Source organism: Tamandua tetradactyla, chromosome 1 (genome assembly GCF_023851605.1).
Source record: "Tamandua tetradactyla isolate mTamTet1 chromosome 1, mTamTet1.pri, whole genome shotgun sequence".
Classification (NCBI taxonomy): Eukaryota; Metazoa; Chordata; class Mammalia; order Pilosa; family Myrmecophagidae; genus Tamandua; species Tamandua tetradactyla.
Genome location: NC_135327.1, coordinates 41,971,210 through 41,994,478, shown reverse-complemented (window position 1 = coordinate 41,994,478; position 23,269 = coordinate 41,971,210). Strand labels below are relative to the sequence as shown.

General features: G+C 42.0%; 1 protein-coding gene across 5 annotated transcripts in view; it reads left to right on the top strand.

The window, feature by feature from the left end:
* Positions 1-23,269, top strand: part of DTD1 (D-aminoacyl-tRNA deacylase 1) — a 252,963-nt gene that overhangs the window by 4,385 nt on the left and 225,309 nt on the right. For all 5 annotated transcript variants that reach the window (XR_013157180.1, XR_013157179.1, XM_077114868.1 and 2 more), the window contains exons 2-3: positions 357-447; positions 4,799-5,034. Coding sequence is in view for 3 of the 5 variants with exons in the window: in XM_077114868.1 (XP_076970983.1) it covers positions 357-447; positions 4,799-5,034 (327 nt within the window). In the remaining 2 variants the exon portion in view is untranslated. The remainder of the gene's footprint in view (positions 1-356; positions 448-4,798; positions 5,035-23,269) is intronic.

The window sequence follows — 23,269 nt, the reverse complement described above, 5'->3', positions numbered from 1 at the left end:
AAAAGCAGGAATCACTTTTCTGAGAATTAATATAGCTGAGCCAGGTTCTCTTGGAGAGGAAAATATCGTTCTATTATTTGCAGGTGGGCAAACTCAAGTTGCGTCTCACCCAAGGTGACACAGTGAAAATGTAGTCCTGAAATCCTGCTTAATGCTTGTTCACTTCACAGCTCCAATTCATTCCAGATGTTAAATCAGAATGAACATTAATTATGATCTTCTCACTGCGTATATATGACTCCTTTCATTTTTGAATACCTACTGACTTTTGCTAAAGGAATTAAAAGAAGGATTCCTTAAAAATGTTTCATGGCATCTGTTTGGTTCTGAGTCTTTCCCCATTGTTTCCTTTCTAGTTGGTGGAGAGCAGATAAGTGCCATTGGACGGGGCATCTGTGTGCTGCTGGGTGTTTCTCTGGAAGATACGCAGAAAGAATTGGAGCACATGTAAGATACGGATTTCCAAGTCATTGTTATTTGAGCATTAATGTGTGGTCCTTGTGCTGGGAGCTACCGTAGTATTTCAAGCCCATCATTGGGCCCCTGTCACTTCTATCAGTTGTCCATTTGATGTGTTTTAGATGTGGAGACAGAGGAAGAGTAATCTGTCAGAAGTCACCCACTGAGTTGACAGTGGAATGAGAGTACAACTTGACCCTGTCCTATTTGCTGCTACATCTGTGAACACTGCCTCTTTTTCTCTTGACACAAAAATTCAGTTTTTCTCTTTTTTTAATGTATGATTTTGGTTTTTTAATTTGGGCAGTATGATCTGGGTACTACTTGTGCATTTCTGAGGTGCCCTGTTATTCACACATAAGGATCTGGAGCTCAGAGAGGTGACAAGCCTGCCCAAGGTCACACACCCACTGTTACCAATGCCTGTAAACCCAGATGGAACCTAGGTTATCTGATCTTGAAGCCAGTGTCTTTCTACTAAGTTAGAGTTTGCCCTTGTTGCTGCCTGACTTACTCTCTTAGTACTGTTGAATACCATCTCTTGTGTTCCTCCTTGCCCCCTGACATTCACTGGCACATTCACTTCAGAGGCTTAAACCTGTTTATTTTGCCCTTTGGTACCCAGACCTTGGGTCGAACCCTGCCCAATCTTGTCTTTTCCTGTCACTGAAGATTGGTACCCCAAAATCTGGGTTTGTTGCTCAGCATGCTTAATGCACAGACACACCAAATGGGCTGTGGAGGAAAAAAGGGTTTATTTATGCCCGTGGCAGGGGAAACTTCCCATATCTGCCTCCCTGTAGTGATTCTTCACTTGGGTTTTATACATGTTAGAGACAAAGAAAAATAATTGTTTTTGGGTAATGTATTAGCTAGGGTTCTCTAAAGAAACAGAATCAGCAGGAGATATCTGTAAATATAAAATTTATAAAAATGTCTCATGCAACCAAGGGGATGTAAGAGTCCAAGATCTGTAGGCAGGCCGCGAACTGGCAGCTCCAGTGAAGGTCCTCAGTGAACTCTCGGGAGAGGCTGGATGGGTGAAGCAGGAAGAGTGATTGTCTCTTCTGAATCCTTGTTAAAAGTCTTGTGGTGATTAGATTGCAGAAGGCACTCACCTTAGCTGGTTGCAAATCAGCTGCGAATGCAGCCATTGCGGTCACGCTTTAAGTCCATAAAATGTCCTCACAGCAACAGACAGGCCAGTGCTTGCTGGACCAGACAACCAGGCACCACCACCTGGACAAGTTGATACATGAATCTGACCATCACAGGTAACAAGTAACAGGGGTCTGGAGAACTTCATTAGTTCCTTATCTTAGTTGTTTACTACTTTATGATTTACATCCCCTGAGATACCTGGAGCATGGTGCCTCTAAGTCTGGGGTGATAGATGGAAGCTCGTTCACATATGGGTGCTTGCTTTACATATTGCACCTTTGTGAGATTAAAACCTCCAAATCACAACTTGCTTACAGTTTTAAGATTACGTTAAAAATGCTAAGACTACATCAGCATTTACGTTTTTGTTAAAAATCAGACTTAACCCAGTTCCTGCTCAGGTGTTGCTGGTGCATAGAATTATGTACCCCAGTTTTGATGTGTTCTTGGCCTTGGCTTGGATTCTTATGGGTGTGGACCAGTTGTAAATAAGATCTCTTCAAGATGTTACTTCAGTTAAGGTGTGGTCCCACTGAATCAGGGTGGGCTTTAATCCTGAATACTGGAGTCCTTTATAAGCAAAGTGGAAGTTAGAGAGAGACAGAAGCCAAGGGAAGCAGCTAGAAGCTGGAAGTCATTGGAACCTGGAAGTGAAAGAAGACAGTGCTGTATGCATTGCCATGTGTCAGAAAAGCCAAGGAACCCCAAAGATTGTCAGAAGATACCAAAGTTGGGAGGAAGCAAGCCTTTCAACCTCTGAAACCATGAGCCAATAAATTCCTATTATTAAGCCAACCCATTGTATGGTATTTGTTTTAGCAGATAGGAAGCAAAAACAATGACTGATAACCACAGTTTATTACCACTTCAGGGATTTAAAAAAATATATTTTTATTGAGAAATATCCGTACACACATATAATCCAACCATATTATGCAGTCGGTGGCTCACAATATCATCATATAGTTGTGTATTCTTTACCATGATCATTTTTAGAACATTTGTATCACTCCAGAAAAAGAAAAAGACTCATACATCCCATACCTCTTACCCCTCCCTTTCATTGACCCACAGTATTTCAATCTACCCAATTTTTACCCTTTATCTCCCCCTATTATTTATTTTATTTTTTATCCTTATAATTATTTTTACTCATCTGTCTGTACCCTGGATAAAAGGACCATCAGACACAAGGTTTTCACAATCACACAGTCACATTGTAAAAGATATATAGTTATACAGTCTTCTTCAAGAATCAAGGCTACTGGAACACTGTTTAACAGTTTTAGGTACTTCCCTTTAGCCACTCCAATACCACATAAACTCAAAAGGGATGTCTCTATAATGCATAAGAATAAAATCTAGGGATAACCTCCCGATTCTGTTTGAAATCTCTCAGCCTCTGAGTCTTTATTTTGTCTCATTCTCTCTTCCACATTTTGGTCAAGAAGGCTTACTCATTCCCATGATGCTGGGTCCCAGCTCATACCCAGGAGTCAGGTCCCAAATTGCCAGACAGATTTACACCCCTGAGAGTCATGTCCCACTTAGTGACCACTTCTCTTTCTAAGAGGTTTCTCCAGGGTGATTCTAGGCATGTTTGCATTTTAATAGCTATCCTCTGGATACTCAAAGGGGCAATAGGGGAGAGTAGTTGTTAAAAATTGGAGCTCTGGGTCTGAATCTTATGATGGCCTTGAAATGCTGGAGAGCTGAGTTGATTGATACCTATCTCGGTGGTTAAGAGATGTGACTGGACATAGGACAAACCTTAACTTTGGAGAGGGGAAAAGAGTAGTTACTACTACCCAGGTAGCCATCATAAAGATTCAGTGGATTTGTATTTGTAGAGCCCTTGGAACTTTATCTGGCCCACAGGAAGACACTGGTTGCATTAACATCATCCAAAAGGGTGGCTTTCAAAGGTTGGAACTTAAGTTGGCACACAAACAGTTCTTTGCCATACTGCTCAAATCTGGCTCTATGACCATTACTGGCCCACTTTCTTGCCAAGGTGGCTATCCTTTATCATCCTCTTGAGTAGGGCAAACGCCTCTTAGGTTAAGAAGCAGTAACATAGTTATCAACGTGTCTCTTCCTAGACCTTTTCTACATATTTGCAATAACAGTGAATTTTATTTCAAGGTATTGGCTGAATTGTTCATTTTGTGTTGCTCCTAGAATATGTGTAAAAATGGGTACCAATTATCCCAGTGTAAAGATTGAATTTTTCTATGAAAAATTAGAGTTTGACCCATGCTTTGACATATCCCCTTACTTGGAGGAACATTTCATGTGTTGTTGTCATATTAGCCCCAGTTGCCACCAGTAGCTGCCATAAGTTGGAGGGACTGGCAGAAAGGAAGGACATCCCAATATAACCTGATGAGGAAGGAGTATGATTACCCCCATATTATAAACAGGGAAACTTGCCCAAGATCCCTCCTCTTTAAGTAATGGAATTGGCATTTTGTCCTTATGTGACAGGATGCCGGTGGTGTTTTGGGGGGTAAGAAGGTGTTGGCGGGTGTGCCAGTTTGAAACTGCTGTGTATCCCAGAAAAGCTATGGTTTTTAATTCTCATTTGATATTTCTGGGTGGGATCTTTTTGATCGTTTCCATGAAGAGGTGACCCACCCAAGTGTGGGTAGTAACTTTTTTTTTTTGTTTTTCTTTTGCATGGGCAGGCACTGGGAATTGAACCTGGGTCTCCAGCATAGCAGGTGATAACTCTGCCTGCTGAGCGACTGTGGCCTGCCCAGTAACTTTTGATTAGGTGGTTTCCATGGCGATATGTCTCCACCAATTCAAGGTGGGGTTGCTTACTGAAGTCTTTTGGGAAAAGCTTTAGTGCTGATAGAGTCCACATAGCCAGAGACTTTTTGAGATATGGAATGAAAATGCCCCTACGATAGTCCATTGAAACAAGTAGTCAGAAACCCCTGCAGATGCCAGCCACGTGTCTTTTCAGTTGACAGGTGTTTCTTGAACCAAAGTATCACTGAGTGCCTTAGTTTGAACATTTTTATAGCTTTAGAACTGTAGACTTGCAACTTAATAAATTCCCTTTTTAAAACCTATTCTCTTCCTAACATGTTGCATTCCAGAAGCTTTAACAAAATAAAACCAGGCTTGCGACTGTTCCAGGTAGTTCTCATTGCTATTTTTCAAACCATAGGGTCCGAAAAATTTTAAATCTACGTGTGTTTGAGGATGAGAACGGGAAGCACTGGTCGAAGAGTGTTATGGACAAGCAGTATGAGGTACTGTGCATCAGCCAGTTCACCCTCCAGTGCGTCCTTAAGGGAAATAAGCCTGACTTCCACCTGGCCATGCCCACAGACCAGGCCGAGGGCTTCTATAACAACTTCCTGGAGCAGCTACGCAAGGCATACAGGCCAGAGCTCATCAAAGGTAGGCAGAGGCAGCCCATGCCCAGAATGGGAGTCTCCAGAACACTTGCAGGCAAGGGGAAAGAGAATCTGCAATTGCAGCATCTCTTTTTCTGGAAGCTCTGTTGCTGTGCTATTACTTACTTAAAACAGCATAATAGCTGCTGCTGCTTTCATACTTAATGCATGTCCTCTGAATGCTCTACCATCTACCCTTCTTCATTCTGTTTATGTTTTGAAAATGTTTAAGAAGCCAGAAGTGTGTCTGATATGGAGATGGTTACTTAGGTCTTTCCTGTCCAGCAGAAATACCAGGGAAGCCACAAATTTTCCAGTAGCTATGTTAAATTTTCCAATAGCTACATTAGAAAAAGAAAAAGAAAAAGATGCAGTTAATTTTAATATATTTTATTTAACCCAGTATATATAAAATATTATTTTACCATATAATGCATATAAACATTATTAATGAGCTATTTTACATTCCTATTTTGGAACATACAAGTCTTTGAAATCTGATGTGTAATGTTCACTCACAGCATATCTCAGTTTGGACCAGCGACCTTTTAAGTTCTCAGTAGCCATCTGTGCCTAGTGGCTATCCAGTTGTACCAGGCCAGTAAGGTCTTTCTTGCCAGCTTATTGTCAGAAACGTCAGCCTGGTTTGACTAATCAAGACTTAGTTTAGAAAATGTCTTGGAATAGTACTCCTGGTTCCTGGAAGAATTATGAACCAAAAGGCCTTAAAGACTTTTCTAGTTTCCTTTCATGTTTCTGGGGTAAATTAAATTTACTACCAGCTCCAAAAGAGAATGCTCTGCCCTTTTTTGTTCAGAATTACTTAGAAAAATATTCAGTGTCCTTTGGTAATGTACTTCAGTGTGAGGTCTGAGTAGAATATTCTTTCCAGTATCTAACTGTAGTATGTCTTGCTGCCTTCATATCCTTTTGTAGAGGAGACATGGAATAGTTAGTAGCCATTATCCCTATACTGTTTCCTATAGTTTCACTTTCTCTCTCTAGATTAAATAAACTCAGATCCCCCCCCCCCCCTTTTTTTTGCATGGACAGGTATCAGGAATCGAACCTGGTTCTCTTGCATGGCAGGTGAGAACTCTGCTGAGCCACTGTGGCCCACCCTCAGATCCCTTTTTTATTGATCAGTTTTTAAACTTAATTAATAAAAGTTTTTACATATTTTTGAAAGCTCCATAGCAGAACCCCACACTTGTCTTTTTTCATAGAATCATTCTATTTCTGAGTAATTTCAGATGGATTTTTAGAGTGTACATAAGTCCCTTGAAAAGATGAACTCAGGAGTATCAAAAAAAACGTGAGTGAAGGTACTTTAAGTGGGAGAACATGGATGATTGCTAAGGAGTAAGTGAGTGAAAGCAAAGCAGCTTTCACCTAAGTCCTTTAAGAAGAGTGTTTTGTGTATCACTTAAGTATTTTGTGTTCCTAAAAACACCTTTTACCTTTTGAAATGATGAGTATTTTATCCAGGCAATTATATCAAGTGCCTAAAGCAATGTACTACAAACAGTATAATTTTATAATGGATTGGAATTTAAACTCGTGGGATGTGAGACATCTGATCGTTTGGATGACAAATCAGTGTGAATTATGCAGAGAGTTTTAATCAAAATTTTATTTCCAAAGTCTTTGGATTTTCAGAAACACTACAGTGCTATCAGCAGCACATCACTTGCTTTTTCACCCTTGGATCTTTTACAGCCTTTGCTGGAACAAAATGCATAGAGTGTGTTTTGCGCATATGCGCTCTCTTGGCAAATTTTAGAATAGTTTTCCAGCTTCAGTGTGCAAAGATCTCTGAGCTGAAGGGATGTCGAAATGCAAACAAATTGCTAATACATTTACTTTCTTTTAGGCCTTTCAAGGCCTCTTCAGGACCTTTAAAACTTAAAGTAGTTTAATTAGATTTAACATTTTCTCTGCCTTCCCCTTTCATGGCTGTCATTTTAATTTATATTTAATTTATTTCTCTCTCTCTTTTCTTTTTTTTGTTAAAGATTGACTAAGGAAAATATTGAGTCCTTTCTTCCTTCTCTCGAGTCTTTCACCGAACCTCCCGTGTGCACAGTCATTTCCTCAGCCAGACTTCTCTCTCCCCTACACAGACCTGGGTGGGTCATGTACGGGACTGATTTTGTTTTCCACCCTTTTGCAGCCTGCTTGTTGTTTCCCTGGGTTTCACATGGGGTGGGAACTCTGGAGGGCAAACTAGTTGTGGTTGCCCGAGGTTGGGCTGTCTTTTATCTTGGAGCTGTGACATTAATTCAGAATTTCAGGGCCTGTTCCTTCTGGGGGAGTTTTTTTTTTCTTAACTTTTTTATTGTATAATGTACTATATATACAAAGCAAAGAAAGAAAAAAGCATTAATTTTCAAAGCACTTTTCAACAAATAGATACGGGACAGATCCCAGAGTTTGTCATGGGCTACCGTACCATCATCTCAGATTTTTCCTTCTAGCTCCAGAACATTGAAGACTAGAAGGAATAAATATTTTTTTTTAACATCACAATGACTTTTTTGTGAAAAATAGCAAATATACAAAGCTAATATATTTCAAAGCACAGCACCACAATTAGTTGTAGAACAGATTTCAGAGTTTGGTATGGATTTCAGTCCATCTATTTTAGGTTTTTGCTTCTAGCTGCTCTAAGATACTGGAGACTAAAAGAAATTTCAATATAATGATTCAACAATCATATTTGCTTGTTAAACTCTTCTGGGGAAGGTTTTATTGGTTGCCATCGAGTTATGTCCTTGTGCCTTCTCCATCCATGGGGCCACACTCTAGGCTGTGGGTTTACAGGGCCAAGTAGGAGAGAAGCTGGCCTGCCCTATAGGAGCTCACATGTGTGGGGAAGAGAGGCACTGAGCTGCCTGGCTGCTTCTGCTGTAGCATGACAGGCATGTTCTTGAGGAACCTCATGTTCTGCCAGGTCTCCATGAACACTCCCAGGGTTTGGGAGGAAACTGGGGCAAAGAGCAGACCATTGAAGCCTCTGGTTTGCAGTTAGGAGCCCCAGTGCAACTTTTGATTTCATATTCATAAAAAACAGAAAGGAATTACCTGCTACCAGTGCTGAGGGCTCTCCCTTTTCTGCTGAAGGCTGATGTTACTCCCGCAGTTCTGGGTCTCCTTACCCAGGACAATGCTCTTTGGCCCTGTGCAGCCTCTAGTGCACTGACATTCCCTACTTACCAATTCTGCCTAAGCTGATTCTCATGATAGAAACAAGTAGTGTATCAGGATCTTCTGATGTGCCCTGTATGACCTTTGCTCTGAGGAGGGAGAGCAGGGTATTTGGGCCTGAAATCAGAATCAGGTCCTGGGGTAATGGAGGCTGATGTGCTTGGCTTAGTTCTGTCTGTTCTGTGTTTGGTTCATATGTTGGCTCTTCTCTTACTCACCAAACCTATAACCACATCTCTGATCTGCATAGGACTCCTGACACTGAACCTGGAGGGCTGCTGATTGTTTTGCATGTGCTTGGGCACAGACTATAAGGTTTTATTCTTACCCCTGGGTGAATATACACTGGCTCTTCTTGATAGCATGTTAGTGAAGTTGGGAATCCCCTCACTTATTTCTTTGCACCCCAGTTCTGTTGGGTTCCTCTTCTGTAAAACCTGGTGTACCAGGCCTGCCGAGCTTCAGGTCAGGTTTGCTCAGGACCCTCCTGATTTTAGCACTGAAACCGCTCAGTCCCAGGAAAACTGGAATGGTTGGTCACACCAGCAAGGAGCCCCATATCAGGGCAGTTATCAGCATTACCACTGCCAGGTGATCTCATCAGCACTGTGCCCAAGGGAGCCAGGGCAGGGATTGAGAAAATCATCAGGGCAGAAGGAGTGGCTGACAGCCCCGGCAGGAGGGACGGCAGAACTCAGTGTTCCCAGGAAAGATGCATGTTGCTGCCCAGCCCTAAGCAGGTGTGTGATTGGCTGGAGCTGGTGCAGGAGGTTTAGGGACAGACTTGGACAGAGGGGTGGAAGAGAGACCAGAATGCTGAAAACCACTGTGGGCAATCTGGCTGATTGGTCCTTTAGGGAAATGGTCTGCCGCTGCATTGGGTAGCAACAAGGGACTGGCAGCATACAGAGAGAGGTGTTCAAGTTGAGGTCAGAAGGGTAAAGTAGAGTGCAGACTGCAGTATCAGGAAGCATTTTTGCAGTGTATTCCATTCAGATGCTCTTCTGGGTCCCAGCAAGCTCCTGAGGGCTGCGTACTTTTCTCCCTCCCTTCCTCTCTCCCTCCTTCCTTTCTCTTCCTCCATTCTTCCTTCCTTCCTTCTCTAAGTACTTACTTCTTTTTATTTGCATACATTAAAATTCACTCTTTTTTACGGCACAGTTTTGTGAATTTTGACAAATACTTATAGTTGAACCACTGCCACAATCAAAACACAGAGTGATCCCAAACTCCCCCCAAAATTCCCACGCTGCTCCTTTGTAGTCATCTCTTTCCCCGTCCCCAGCTCCTGGCAGCCACTGATCTGTTTTTGTTCCTATAATTTGCTGCATGCTTTTTGGTGAAGGGTAGAGCTAGGATTTTCTGGGTGGTTGGTCACCTCCCTGGAGGATAAACTGCAGAGACAGATTCCCTAGAGCGCCCATCCACCCACATTTGTAAGTAGGTGAAATTGGTTAAAAATGAGCATTCAGGTCAATGGGAAAAGTTACTGGAGGTGACATGCTGCTTGAAGGGAGTGTGTCTCAGACTGTCGCGTGGGGGCTTGGGTGGAGAGTGCTCAGGTGTCCTTGTTGGGGGATGGGAGGCGTCAAGGCAGTTAGGAGCAGGACACGTCAGCAGAGCACTGAGGGTCAACGTTGGAAACGTTGGTTCAGATTTGGTGTCTACAGAGTACCCATAGGGCTTGGATTAGGCTGTAAAGTCTAGGGGTCAGAATTAGGAAGGATGGAAGCAAGGACAGTCCTGGGTGAATACTGCAAAAGTAGGTGAAGCCATCTGCAGTGGATAGGATGCTCTTGAGTGCGAGAAACAGAGTCCCTCTTACCTATCTTAGGGCTTTGTGGCAGAGACATTGAGAGGTAAGGTGATTTCCAGTTGAGCTTTTGCTAGAGATTCCAGCTGTGTATGTTTCTGGGGGATTCTCTGAGCCCTGCTTCCTATGTGTGTTGGCTTGGACCTCAGACTGGCTTTCTTCAGGAGAGCAGTGATGGCTACAGTCTTTACCCTTCTTTACTTGTGCTTCAAATGCACAAGTCCTGAAAGGCACTCTGCACTGGCTTAGGCCACATGTCCTTCCCTGAACCAATGGCTGTGGTTGAGGGCAAGGAACGTGGGACTTGGCAGAGGTCGTGTGCTCTCCTGAGCATAGAGTCATCCTCCTCGGGATCACCGTAGCCCCAGACAGATTCTGGGGCTGTTGGAAAGAAGGGGAGAAATGGAGGCTGGGGGGGCTGCCTGAAAGTTGTCACTTCCTTGTACCTGACTTGCTTAAATTATAGTTGCTGGGAGGTAGAATAAACAGAAGGAGCATGAGCAAAGGGAAGTGGCAGCCCTGACAGCCCTGGCAGTCCTCACCTTCCTGGGGTTGGACCGGGGATGGGGGAGCACTTTAGGGGGAATCACCTTTGTTAATGAAAGTATCACCTGTGTGTCTTTTCTCAGCAGCAGGGAGGAGAGGGGCAAGCGGCAAGATTATCCTGGGTAAGATGTTGGGGCATTTCTGCCTATTCTGTCTGTTAAACCAGGCTGGCCCCACCTTGCCCACAAGGGCAGAAACCTCAGCCTCCTTGCCATGTTTGGAGGCAGTCCACTGGGAACCCTCTTCCTGTGCATCTGCCCTTGCAGCCTTCCCAACTCTGTTCTGCCAGCCCCCTGACCCTTTGGCTCTGTTTGGGCATCTCTTCTTGGCAAGAACTCACCTCTCTTGGCTTGTGCTCCGGTTATCTATTGCTGCCTAACATGCTATCCCCAAACCTAGTGGCTTAAAAATAGCCATTTTGTTCATGCTCACAATGTGCTTTGTCTCCGGTGTGTGTGGTGTTGACTGGGCTGGGGGACCCGCATCCAAAATGGCCTTGGTACTTCTTGATGCCCCTCTTTTCCTTCCCTCACCCCTGATATCACATTTTCTCAGACCTTCCCTTGTTACTGGGGCCTCTCACAGCATGCTCAGGGTAGATGTTCTAACATGAAGGCTGCTTCCCCCGCAGTTGGCACTCCAAGAGAGGAAATGGAAGCTGCCAGTCTCTTAAGGCTGGGTCTGGGAGCTGGTGCAGCATTACTTCTGCCATATACCACAGGTCAAAGCAGTCTCAGAGCAAGGCCTGATTCCAGTGGAGAGGACATGGACCCACCTTGTGGAAAGAATGGCGAGGAGTTTGTGGCCATCTTTAGTCTTCCATAGCTATCAAAGGTTAGAACTTTTCTCATTCTCTGGTTCTTCTGGAAATAACTGCTTAAGGAAAAAAACCTAGTACACTAATTTGTCAGTTTTCCCCCCAGCTGCAGAATGATCTGGAGGTTAAGGGGCCTTTATTGGACCACCATGCTGACCTAGTTGACTCAGGAAACTGGGCTTAGATGTGACCAGCCACATCTACCTTCAGATGAGCAGTGAAAGCTATTCAGTGGGAAGCATTAAATACCTTGAAAGCTGAGTGCTGAGGGTACATTGCTTTATAGTTAGGGAAAAAAAATAAATGTTATGCTAAAACGCGATAGTTGAAAAGAAGGACCTGTGCTCTGAACCTCCTTTTGGCAACTCTCAGCCATTTGTAATGGGCCCAGGAAAGCATTCACCTCTTGGCTTCATTCAACAAATCAGAAGCTGCTATAGTCCTAACAAAAGGTATCTGTGTCTTCTCTGCGGGTCTGATCTATCGTGGGTGGCAAAGAGCTAAAGAAATATAGAAAGGCATTCAAGGAGTGCAGCAGTTTTCTGATTGCCTGGATGATGTTCGCTCCTGGGGATATCCATTAAGTCCACATCTCCTACAAAATCGTATGCAGAGAGGAGGTGCTAAGAGGGGGAAAACCACATCTGAGTTTTGTTTAGTGGTTATACTTACTTTTTATGGATTTGTTTGATTTTTTATTCCTATTACTTGAATCATCTTAGTTGCATGAGTGAGCTCTCTTTGGAAACCTGTTTTATATATTTGGGCAAGGACTATGATGCCAAAAGCATTATTATTATTATTATTATTATTATTTTTTTGTATGGGCAGGCACCAGGAATCGAATCCGGGTCTCTGGCATAGCAAGCGAGAATTCTGCCATTGAGCCACCGTTTGTACTGCCCCAGAGACATTATGTTTTTAATTAATTAAAAAAAAATTTTTAAACATAACAAACACAAACATTCTTGCCTAGAATCATTCCATTCTACATATATAATCAGTAATTTCACATCATCACATAGTTGTATATTCATCATCATGATCATTTCTTAGAACATTTATATCAATTCAGAAAAAGAAATAAAAAGACAACAGAAAAAGATTCATACATACCATACCCCTTACCCCTCCTTTTCATTGATCAGTAGCATTTCAATCTGCTAAATTTATTTTAACATTTTTTACCCTTATTATTTGTTTTTAATCCATATGTTTTACTTATCTGTTGAAAAGGTAGATAAAAGGAGCATCAGACACAAGGTTTTCACAATCACACAGTCACATTGTGAAAGCTGTATCAGTATACAATCATCTTCAAGAAACATAGCCACTGGAACACAGCTCTACATTTTCAGGCAGTTCCTGCCATCCTCTCCATTACACCTTAACTAAACAGGTGATATCTATTTAATGCATAAGAATAACCTCCAGGATAACCTCTCAACTCTGTTTGAATCTCTCAGCCATTGACACTTTATTTTGTCTCATTTTGCTCTTCCCCCTTTTGGTCAAGAAGGTTTTCTCAATCCCTTGGTGCTGAGTTCCCAGCTCATTCTAGGATTTCTGTCCCATGTTGCCAGGAAGGTCCACATCCCTGGGAGTCATGTCCCATGTAGAGAGGGGAAGGGCAATGAGTTTGCTTGTCATATTGGCTGAGAGAGAGAGAGGCCACATCTGAGCACCAAAAGAGGTTCTCTAGGGGTGAGTCTTAGGCCTAATTTTAAGTATGCTTAGCCTATCCTTTGTGGGATTAAGTTTCATATGAACAAACCCCAAGATTGGGGGCTCAGCCTGTTGCTTTGGTTGTCCCTACTGCTTGTGAGAATATCAAAAATTCTCCTCTTGGAGAAGTTGAATTGTCCCCCTGTGGTAGTTAGATTCAGGTGTCAACTTGGCTAGGTGAAGGTGCCTACTTCTATTTTTGTGGACATGAGCCAGTTGTACATGAACCTCACTTGTTGCTCATTACATCTGCAGTTGGCTAAGACATGTACTGGTTCGAAAGGTTGTGTGTTCCCTAGAAAAGCCATGTTTTAATCTAAATCCCATTTCATAAAGGCAGAATAATTCCTATTCAATACCGTATGTTTGAAACTGTAATGAGATCATCTTCCTGGAGATGTGACTTAATCAAGAGTGGTTGTTAAGCTTGATTAGGTGATGCCATATCTCCACCCATTTGGGTAGGTCTTGAGAAGTTTCTGGAGTCCTATAAAAGAGGAATCATTTTGGAGAAAGGAGATTCGGAGAGAGCAGAGAACGCTGCAGCACCATGAAGCAGAGTCAATCAGCCAGTGCTTTGGTGATGAAGAAGGAAAACGCCTCCCAGGGAACTTCATGAAACAGGAAGCCAGGAGAAGTTAGCAGATGACACTGTGTTTGCCATATGCCCTTCCAGATGAGAGAGGAACCCTGACCGTGTTCACCTTGTGCCTTTCCAGATGAGAGAGAAACTCGGACTGTGTTCGCCATGTGCCTTTCCACTTGAGAGAGAAACCCTGAACTTCATTGGCCTTCTTGAACCAAGGTATCTTTCCCTGGATGCCTTAAATTGAACATTTCTATTGACTCGTTTTAATTGGGACATTTTCTTGGCCTTAGAACTCTAAACTAGCAACTTATTAAAATTCCCGTTTTAAAAGCCATTCTGTTTCTGGTATATTGCATTCTGGCCGCTAGCAAACTAGAACAGATTTTGGTACCGGAGAGTGGGGTGCTGCTGCAGTTTGCAAATACCAAACATGTTGGAATGGCTTTTTAAATGGATAAGGGGAAGAATCTGGAGGAGTTCTGAAAAGCTTGATAGAGAAGGCCTAGAATGCTTTGAAGAAACTTGGTAGAAATGTGGACTCTGAAGCTACCTATAATGAAGCTCTAGACAGAAATGAGGCATATGTTATAGCAGGCTGGAAGGAAGGCGATCCTTGTTTTAAAATGGCAGATAATCTGGCAAAATTAACTAGCAGCTTTGGCTGCAAGACAGATTTTAAAAGTCATGAACTTGGATATGTAGCAGAAGAGATCTCCGAATTACATATGGAAAGTACAGCCTGGTTTCTCCTTGCAGCTTATAGTGAAATGCAACAGGTGAGAGATAAACTGAAAACTGAACTCTTGGGTACAAAGAAACCAGAAATTGAGATCCTGGAAAATTCTAGGTGTCCAGGAAGGGAGACCCCAGAGAATAGTGCTCCATGTGAGGATTTGGCCAGATGTGGAATCAGTCAGCCATTTCAGAGAAAGTCAGGATTGGACATGGAGTTATCCAGGAAGGATTTGTGGAAACTCCTTATGTCTGATGGGCATAATCCAAGGCTACTGCATAGAAAGCCAACAAGAGTGCTGTGGGACCTGTATAAACAGAGCTGCTGCCAGTCTGGACTGAGGGGTTCAGAGAAGGGACACACTGGAGGAGAAATGACTTCAGAGGCAAAATCATGGAGGCTGAGGTCTGAAGTCAAGAAGTCTCAAGCCAGGAAAGTGGACCCACCCAAGCACGTGAAGAGGGTGAGTTTGCCCCAAAGGCAGAGGATGGGCCTTCTACCTGGTTGCATTGGAAGAGTCATGCCGCCTGAGACCTTGGAAGAGAGTGAAGCACATTCCTTGGGGTTTAGGGCCAGCCTGGCTACCACCACATGGAGGGATTAAGCATGTGCCCCAGAGATGGCAGACAGTCTGGGAGCGGCCCCAGTGCTTGGAGAGGGTGGAGCTGAGAAAAAAGTGTTCTCCCCGATGTTCCCCAAGGTTGTATTCAGAGAGAGGCAGGCCTCTGTGTAGGCCCTTGGAAAGAGTGGGACTGCCGCTTTCTAAAGCCCTGAGAATAAATGACTCTCAGACTTTGAAATCTAATGGACTTTGCCCTCCTAGTTTTCAAAACTGTATGGGTCCGGTGACCACTGTGTTCTTTCCTCCCTATGGAAATGTGTATATGTATCATATGAATGTTCCTCCTTTGTATGTTGGCAGCAAATAACTTGTTATGAGTTTTCAGAGGTCCAGAGCAAATGGAGAAAATTTTGCCTTAGAACAGACCATGCCTGTAACTGACTTGATGAGATTTTATGTTGTCTCTAAATTTGTAACTGCTGATATTGTTATGGAATGAATGCATTTTGCATTTGGAAAGAGCATGTCTTTTTGGGGTCCAAAGGGTGGAATGTGCTGGTCTGAATCTGTGGTGGACCCCAGAAAAGCCATGCCCTTTAATCCTTATTCAGTATTGCTGGGTGGGAGCATTTTGATTGTTTCCATGAAGTTGTATACCACCCAGTTGTGGGTGATAACTTTTGATTAGATGAGTTCCATGGAGGTGTCTCTCCACCCACTGAAGGTGGAGTTGCTTACTGGAATCTTTTAAAAGAGGAAAGATTTTGGAGAGAGTCCCTTTTTGGTAGAGCCACGAGAAAGCCAGCAGATGCTGCCATGTTCGCCATGTGCCCTTTCAGCTGAGAGAGAAATGTTGAACGTCATCGGCCTTCTTGAACCCAGGTATCTTTCCCTGGAAGCCTTAACTTGTACATTTCTATGGACTTGTTTTAATTGGGACATTTTCTCGGCCTTAGAACTGTAAACTAGCAACTTATTAAATTCCCCTTTTTAAAACCATTCCATTTCTGGTATATTGCATTCTGGCAGCTAGCTAATAAGAACAGTAGGGTCTAACAAAGAAGTATGACTCTGAATCATCATATTGATATTTCTTTTAGTCTCCAGTGTATTAGAGGAGCTAGAAGCAAAAACCTAAAATAGGAGAATTGAAAGCCATACCAAACTCTGAAATCTGTTCTACAACTAATTATTGTGCTATGCTTTGAAATTTATTGCTTTTTTGTATATATGCTATTTTTCACAAAAGAAAGAAAAGAAAAAGTATACTGAGATGCCGCTTTGACCTACCAGATGGGCAGAATTCCAAAGGTTCAAAACACACCATTAGCATAGCTGTGGGGAACATGGCATCCTCACATCATACGGAAAGGGCAACACCTCTGGAGGTAAATTCCCTCTTCCGAGAATTTATCCCACATAGATAACTGTCTGCATATGAAGTGACATGTATAAATTTATCCACTACATCACTGTTTGCAGGAGTCAAAAGTTAGAAATGACTGAAGAGTCTAACAATACAAGATATTAAATAAATAATAAGCCAGGCTACATTCCCACTACAGAATACTATAAGATTGTTAAAAAGGAGATGTGAGGAAGTTCTCTATGAACTGATAGGAAAAAAAAATCCCTAGGATAAACTGTTAAATTTTTTTTTTTATTAATTAAAAAAAATTAACTAACAACATTTAGAAATCATTCCATTATACGTATGTAATCAGTAATTCTTAATATCATCACATAGATGTATGATCATCATTTCTTAGTACATTTGCATCGATTTAGAAAAAGAAATAGCAAGGCAACAGAAAAAGAAATAAAATGATAATATAGAGAGAAAATAAAAATAAAAAATGCAAAAAAATATATAAAAAACAGAACAAACAAACAAACAAACAAACAAACAAAACTATAGCTCAGATGCAGCTTCATTCAGTGTTTTAACATAATTACATTGCAATTAGGTAGTATTGTGCTGTCCATTTTTGAGTTTTTGTATCTAGTCCTGTTGCACAGTCTGTATCCCTTCAGCTCCAATTATCCATTATCTTACCCTATTTCTAACTCCTGATGGTCTCTGTTACCAATGACATATTCCAAGTTTATTCTCTAATGTCGGTTCACATCAGTGGGACCATACAGTATTTGTCCTTTAGTTTTCTGCTAGTCTCACTCAGCATAATGTTCTCTAGGCCCATCCATGTTATTACATGCTTTATAAGTTTATTCTGTCTTAAAGCTGCATAATATTCCATTGTTTGTTTAGCCACTCGTCTGTTGATGGACATTTTGGCTGTTTCCATCTCTTTGCAATTGTAAATAATGCTGCTATAAACATTGGTGTGCAAATGTCCGTTTGTGTCTTTGCCCTTAAGTCCTTTGAGTAGATACCTAGCAATGGTATTGCTGGGTCATATGGCAATTCTATATTCAGCTTTTTGAGGAACCGCCAAACTGCCTTCCACAGTGGTTGCACCCTTTGACATTCCCACCAACAGTGGATAAGTGTGCCTCTTTCTCCGCATCCTCTCCAGCACTTGTCATTTTTTGTTTTGTTGATAATGGCCATTCTGGTGGGTGTGAGATGATATCTCATTGTGGTTTTGATTTGCATTTCTCTAATGGCCAGGGACATTGAGCATCTCTTCATGTGCCTTTTGGCCATTTGTATTTCCTCTTCTGAGAGGTGTCTGTTCAAGTCTTTTTCCCATTTTGTAATTGGATTGGCTGTCTTTTTGTTGTTGAGTTGAACAATCTCTTTATAAATTCTGGATACTAGACCTTTATCTGATATGTCGTTTCCAAATATTGTCTCCCATTGTGTAGGCTGTCTTTCTACTTTCTTGATGACGTTCTTTGATGCACCAAAGTGTTTAATTTGAGGAGCTCCCATTTATTTATTTCCTTCTTCAGTGCTCTTGCTTTAGGTTTAAGGTCCATAAAACCACCTCCAATTGTAAGTTTCATAAGATATCTCCCTACATTTTCCTCTAACTGTTTTATGGTCTTAGACCTAATGTTTAGATCTTTGATCCATTTTGAGTTCACTTTTGTATAGGGTGTGAGATATGGGTCCTCTTTCATTCTTTTGCATATGGATATCCAGTTCTCTAGGCACCATTTTTTGAAGAGACTGTTCTGTCCCAGGTGAATTGGCTTGACTGCCTTATCAAAGATCAAATGTCCATAGATGAGAGAGTCTATATATGAGCACTCTATTCGATTCCGTTGGTCAATATATCTATCTTTATGCCAATACCATGCTGTTTTGACCCCTGTGGCTTCATAATATGCCTTAAAGTCCGGCAACGTGAGACTTCCAGCTTCGTTTTTTTTCCTCAAGATACTTTTAGCAATTCGGGGCACCCTGCCATTCCAGATAAATTTGCTTATTGGTTTTTCTATATCCAAGCAATAAGTTGTTGGGATTTTGATTGGTATTGCATTGAATCTGTAGATCAATTTAGGTAGGATTGACATCTTAACTATATTTAGTCTTCCAATCCGTGAACACGGTATGCCCTTCCATCTATTTAGGTCTTCTGTGATTTCTTTTAACAGTTTTTTGTAGTTTTCTTTCTATAGGTCTTTTGTCTCTTTAGTTAAATTTATTCCTAAGTACTTTATTCTTTTAGTTACAATTGTAAATGGAATTCATTTCTTGATTTCCCCTCAGCTTGTTCATTGCTAGTGTATAGAAACGCTACAGATTTTTGAATGTTGATCTTGTAACCTGCTTCTTTGCTGTACTCATTTATTAGCTCAAGTAGTTTTGTTGTGGATTTTTCCGGGTTTTCGATGTATAGTATCATATCGTCTGCAAACAGTGATAGTTTTACTTCTTCCTTTCCAATTTTGATGCCTTGTATTTCTGTTTCTTGTCTAATTGCTCTGGCTAGAACCTCCAACACAATGTTGAATAATAGTGGTGATAATGGACATCCTTGTCTTGTTCCTGATCTTAGCGGGAAACTTTTCAATTTTTCTCCATTGAGGATGATGTTAGCTGTGGGTTTTTCATATATTCCCTCTATCATTTTAAGGAAGTTCCCTTGTATTCCTATCTTTTGAAGTGTTTTCAACAGGAAAGGATGTTGAATCTTGTCAAATGCCTTCTCTGCATCAATTGAGATGATCATGTGATTTTTCTGCTTTGATTTGTTGATATGGTGTATTACATTAATTGATTTTCTTATGTTGAACCATCCTTGCATACCTGGGATGAATCCTACTTGGTCATGATGTATAATTCTTTTAATGTGTTGTTGGATTCGATTTGCTAGAATTTTGTTGAGGATTTTTGCATCTATATTCATTAGAGAGATTGGTCTGTAGTTTTCCTTTTTTGTAATATCTTTGCCTGGTTTTGGTATGAGGGTGATGTTGGCTTCATAGAATGAATTAGGTAGTTTTCCCTCCACTTCGAATTTTTTGAAGAGTTTGAGCAGAGTTGCTCAAATTCTTTCTGGAATGTTTGGTAGAATTCACCTGTGAAGCCGTCTGGTCCTGGACTATTCTTTTTGGGAAGGTTTTGAATGACTGATTCAATTTCTTTATTTGTGATTGGTTTGTTGAGGTCATCTATTTCTTCTTGAGTCAAAGTTGGTTGTTCATGCCTTTCTAGGAACTTGTCCATTTCATCTACATTGTTGTATTTATTAGCGTAAAGTTGTTCATAGTATCTTGTTATTACCTCCTTTATTTCTCTGAGGTCAGTGGTTGTGTCTCTTCTTCCATTTCTGATCTTATCTGTTTGCATCCTCTCTCTTCTTCTTTTTGTCAATCTTGCTAAGGGCCCATCAATCTTATTGATTTTCTCATAGAACCAACTTCTGGTCTTATTGATTTTCTCTATTGTTTTCATGTTCTCAATTTCATTTATTTCTGCTCTAATCTTTGTTATTTCTTTCCTTTTGCTTGCTTTGGGGTTAGTTTGCTGTTCTTTCTCCAGTTCTTCCAAGTGGACAGTTAATTCCTGAATTTTTGCCTTTTCTTCTTTTCTGATATAGGCATTTAGGGCAATAAATTTCCCTCTTAGCACTGCCTTTGCTGTGTCCCATAGGTTTTGATATGTTGTGTTTTCGTTTTCATTCACCTCGAGATATTTACTAATTTCTCTTGTAATTTCTTCTTTGACCCACTCGTTGTTTAAGAGTGTGTTGTTGAGCCTCCACTTATTTGTGAATTTTCTGGCACTCTGCCTATTATTGATTTCCAACTTCATTCCTTTATGATCCGAGAAAGTGTTGTGTATGATTTCAATCTTTTTAAATTTGTTGAGACTTGCTTTGTGACCTAGCATATGGTCTGTCTTTGAGAATGATCCATGAGCACTTGAGAAAAAGGTGTATCCTGCTGTTGTGGGGTGTAATGTCCTATAAATGTCTGTTAAGTCTAGCTCATTTATTGTAATATTCAAATTCTCTGTTTCTTTATTGATCCTCTGTCTAGATGTTCTGTCCATTGATGTGAGTGGCGAATTGAAGTCTCCAACTATTATGGTAGATGTGTCTATTTCCCTTTTCAGTGATTGCAGTGTATTCCTCACGTATTTTGGGGCATTCTGATTCGGTGCGTAAATATTTATGATTGTTATGTCTTCTTGTTTAATTGTTCTTTTTATTAGTAGATAGTATCCTTCTTTGTCTCTTTTAACTGTTTTACATTTGAAATCTAATTTGTTGGATATTGGTATAGTTACTCCTGCTCTTTTCTGGTTGTTATTTGCATGAAATATCTTTTCCCAAACTTTCACTTTCAACCTATGTTTATCTTTGGGTCTAAGATGTGTTTCCTGTAGACAGCATATAGAAGGATCCTGTTTTTTAATCCGTTCTGCCAGTCTATGTCTTTTGATTGGGGAATTCAGTCCATTAACATTTAGTGTTATTACTGTTTGGGTAATACTTTCCTCTACCATTTTGCCTTTTGTATTATATATATCATATCTGATTTTCCTTCTTTCTACACTCTTCTCCATACCTCTCTCTTCTGTCTTTTCGTATCTGACTCTAGTGCTCCCTTTAGTATTTCTTGCAGAGCTGGTCTCTTGGTCATAAATTCTCTCAGTGACTTTTTGTCTGAAAATGTTTTAATTTCTCCCTCATTTTTGAAGGACAATTTTGCTGGATATAGAAGTCTTGGTTGGCAGTTTTTCTCTTGTAGTAATTTAAATATATCATCCCACTGTCTTCTAGCTTCCATGGTTTCTGTTGAGAAATCTTCACATAGTCTTATTGGGTTTCTCTTGTATGTGATGGATTGCTTTTCTCTTGCTGCTTTCAAGATCCTCTCTTTTTCTTTGACCTCTGACATTCTAACTAGTAAGTGTCTTGGAGAACGCCTATTTGGGTCTATTCTCTTTGGGGTGCGCTGCACTTCTTGGATCTGTAATTTTAGGTCTTTCATAAGAGTTGGGAAATTTTCAGTGATAATTTCTTCCATTAGTTTTTCTCCTCCTTTTCCCTTCTCTTCTCCTTATGGGACACCCACAACACGTATATTTGTGCGCTTCATGTTATCATTCAATTCCCTGAACCCCTGCTCAAAGTTTTCCATTCTTTTCCCTATAGTTTCTGTTTATTTTTGGATTCCAGATGTTCCATCCTCCAGTTCACTAATTCTAGCCTCTGTCTCTTTAAATCTACCATTGTAGGTTTCCATTGTTTTTTTCATCTCTTCTACTGTGTCTTTCAATCCCGTAAGTTCTGTGATTTGTTTTTTTAGACTTTCCATTTCTTCTTTTTGTTGATCCCATGCCTTCTTCATGTCCTCCCTCAATTTATTGATTTGGTTTTTGAAGAGGTTTTCCATTTCTGTTCGTATATTCAGAATTAGTTGTCTCAGCTCCTGTATCTCATTTGAGCTATTGGTTTGTTTCTTTTACTGGGCCATATCCTCAACTTTCCTGGTGTGATCCGTTATTTTTTGCTGGCGTTTGGACATTTAATCAGATTTCCCTGAGTGTGGGACCCAGCAGGTTGAAAGACTTTCCTGTGAAGTCTCTGGGCTCTTTTTTCTTATCCTGCCCAGTATGTGGTGCTTGTCTGTCTGCAAGTCCCACCAGCAAGAGATGTTGTGGCTCCTTTAACTTTGGAAGACTCTCGCTGCTGGGTGTGTGGTGGAGACAGAGGAAAGTTTGTAGGTTGGTTTTAATGGCTTCAAATTGTGAAGTCCTGGAATCTGAATTCCTTGAGAGAGGGATTCCACCTGATTTGCGTTTCACCCCTCCCGCAGGGAAGGTTCAGGTGGTAGAGAGCCCTGAAAGCAGCCTGTTTCTGCGTTCGGGGCAGTTGTAACGTGTGTAATCCCAGCGCTGAGCCTAAAGGCAACGAAGCCTCCGTAGAAACAGCCACAGAAGGCTCTGTTTCACCCCTTTTCCTCTTTTTCAGTTAGCTCAATCGGCGACTTCCACCTTGATCATTTTCGCCTGAGCTGAGGGCCTATTTTTAGTAGTCAGAAGTTGTTCATTAATACCACTATTGGTGTTAGGTTGGGCTCAGTCTCTATTACTGTTGGAGACTCTTTCCTTTCCCTCCGGGAAGTCGCCTGTGGGGGAGGGTCGCCAGCCGCTGCGGCTTGGGGAACCGCTGTTCCGAGGCTCCCAGCCGGCCTGGGAAGCCTTGTTTTTGGAAGGGGCTGTGGTCGCCAGCCACCGCGGCTTGGGGGACTGCTGTTCCGAGGTTCCCAGCCGGCCCGGGAAGCTGCACGTGGGGGAGGGTCGCCGGCCGCCACGGCTTGGGGAACCGCCGATCCAAAACTCCCAGCCAGCCCAGGAAGCCGCGTGTGGGAGGGCTGCCGTGGCTTTGGGAACTGCCGGTCCAAGGTTCCCAGCTGGCCCGGGAAGCCGCGTGTGTGGAAGGGGCTCCAGTTGCCGGCCACCGCTACTTGGGGAACCGCCGCTCCGAGGCTCCCAGCTGGCCCGGGAAGCTGCACGTGGGGGAGGGGCGCCGGCCGCCGCAGCTTGGGGAACCCGGTCCAAAGCTCCCAGCCGGCCCAGGAAGGAGGGAGGGATGGGCTCTGGCCGCCACCCACCGTGGCCCGGGGAAGCGCGCGCCTCTCGGGGACCTCACCGCAGCGGAGTCTCTTAGCTGGTCCAGCCGTTCCAGAATGGGGTACGCTGTGTGTCTGGTCTCTGTCGTGGCTCCTGGAGCTGTTCTGTACTGTTTCTAGTTCTTTAGTAGTTGTTCTGGAGGAGGAACTAAGACCCGCGCGCTTTACTAAGCCGCCATCTTCTCTGGAAGT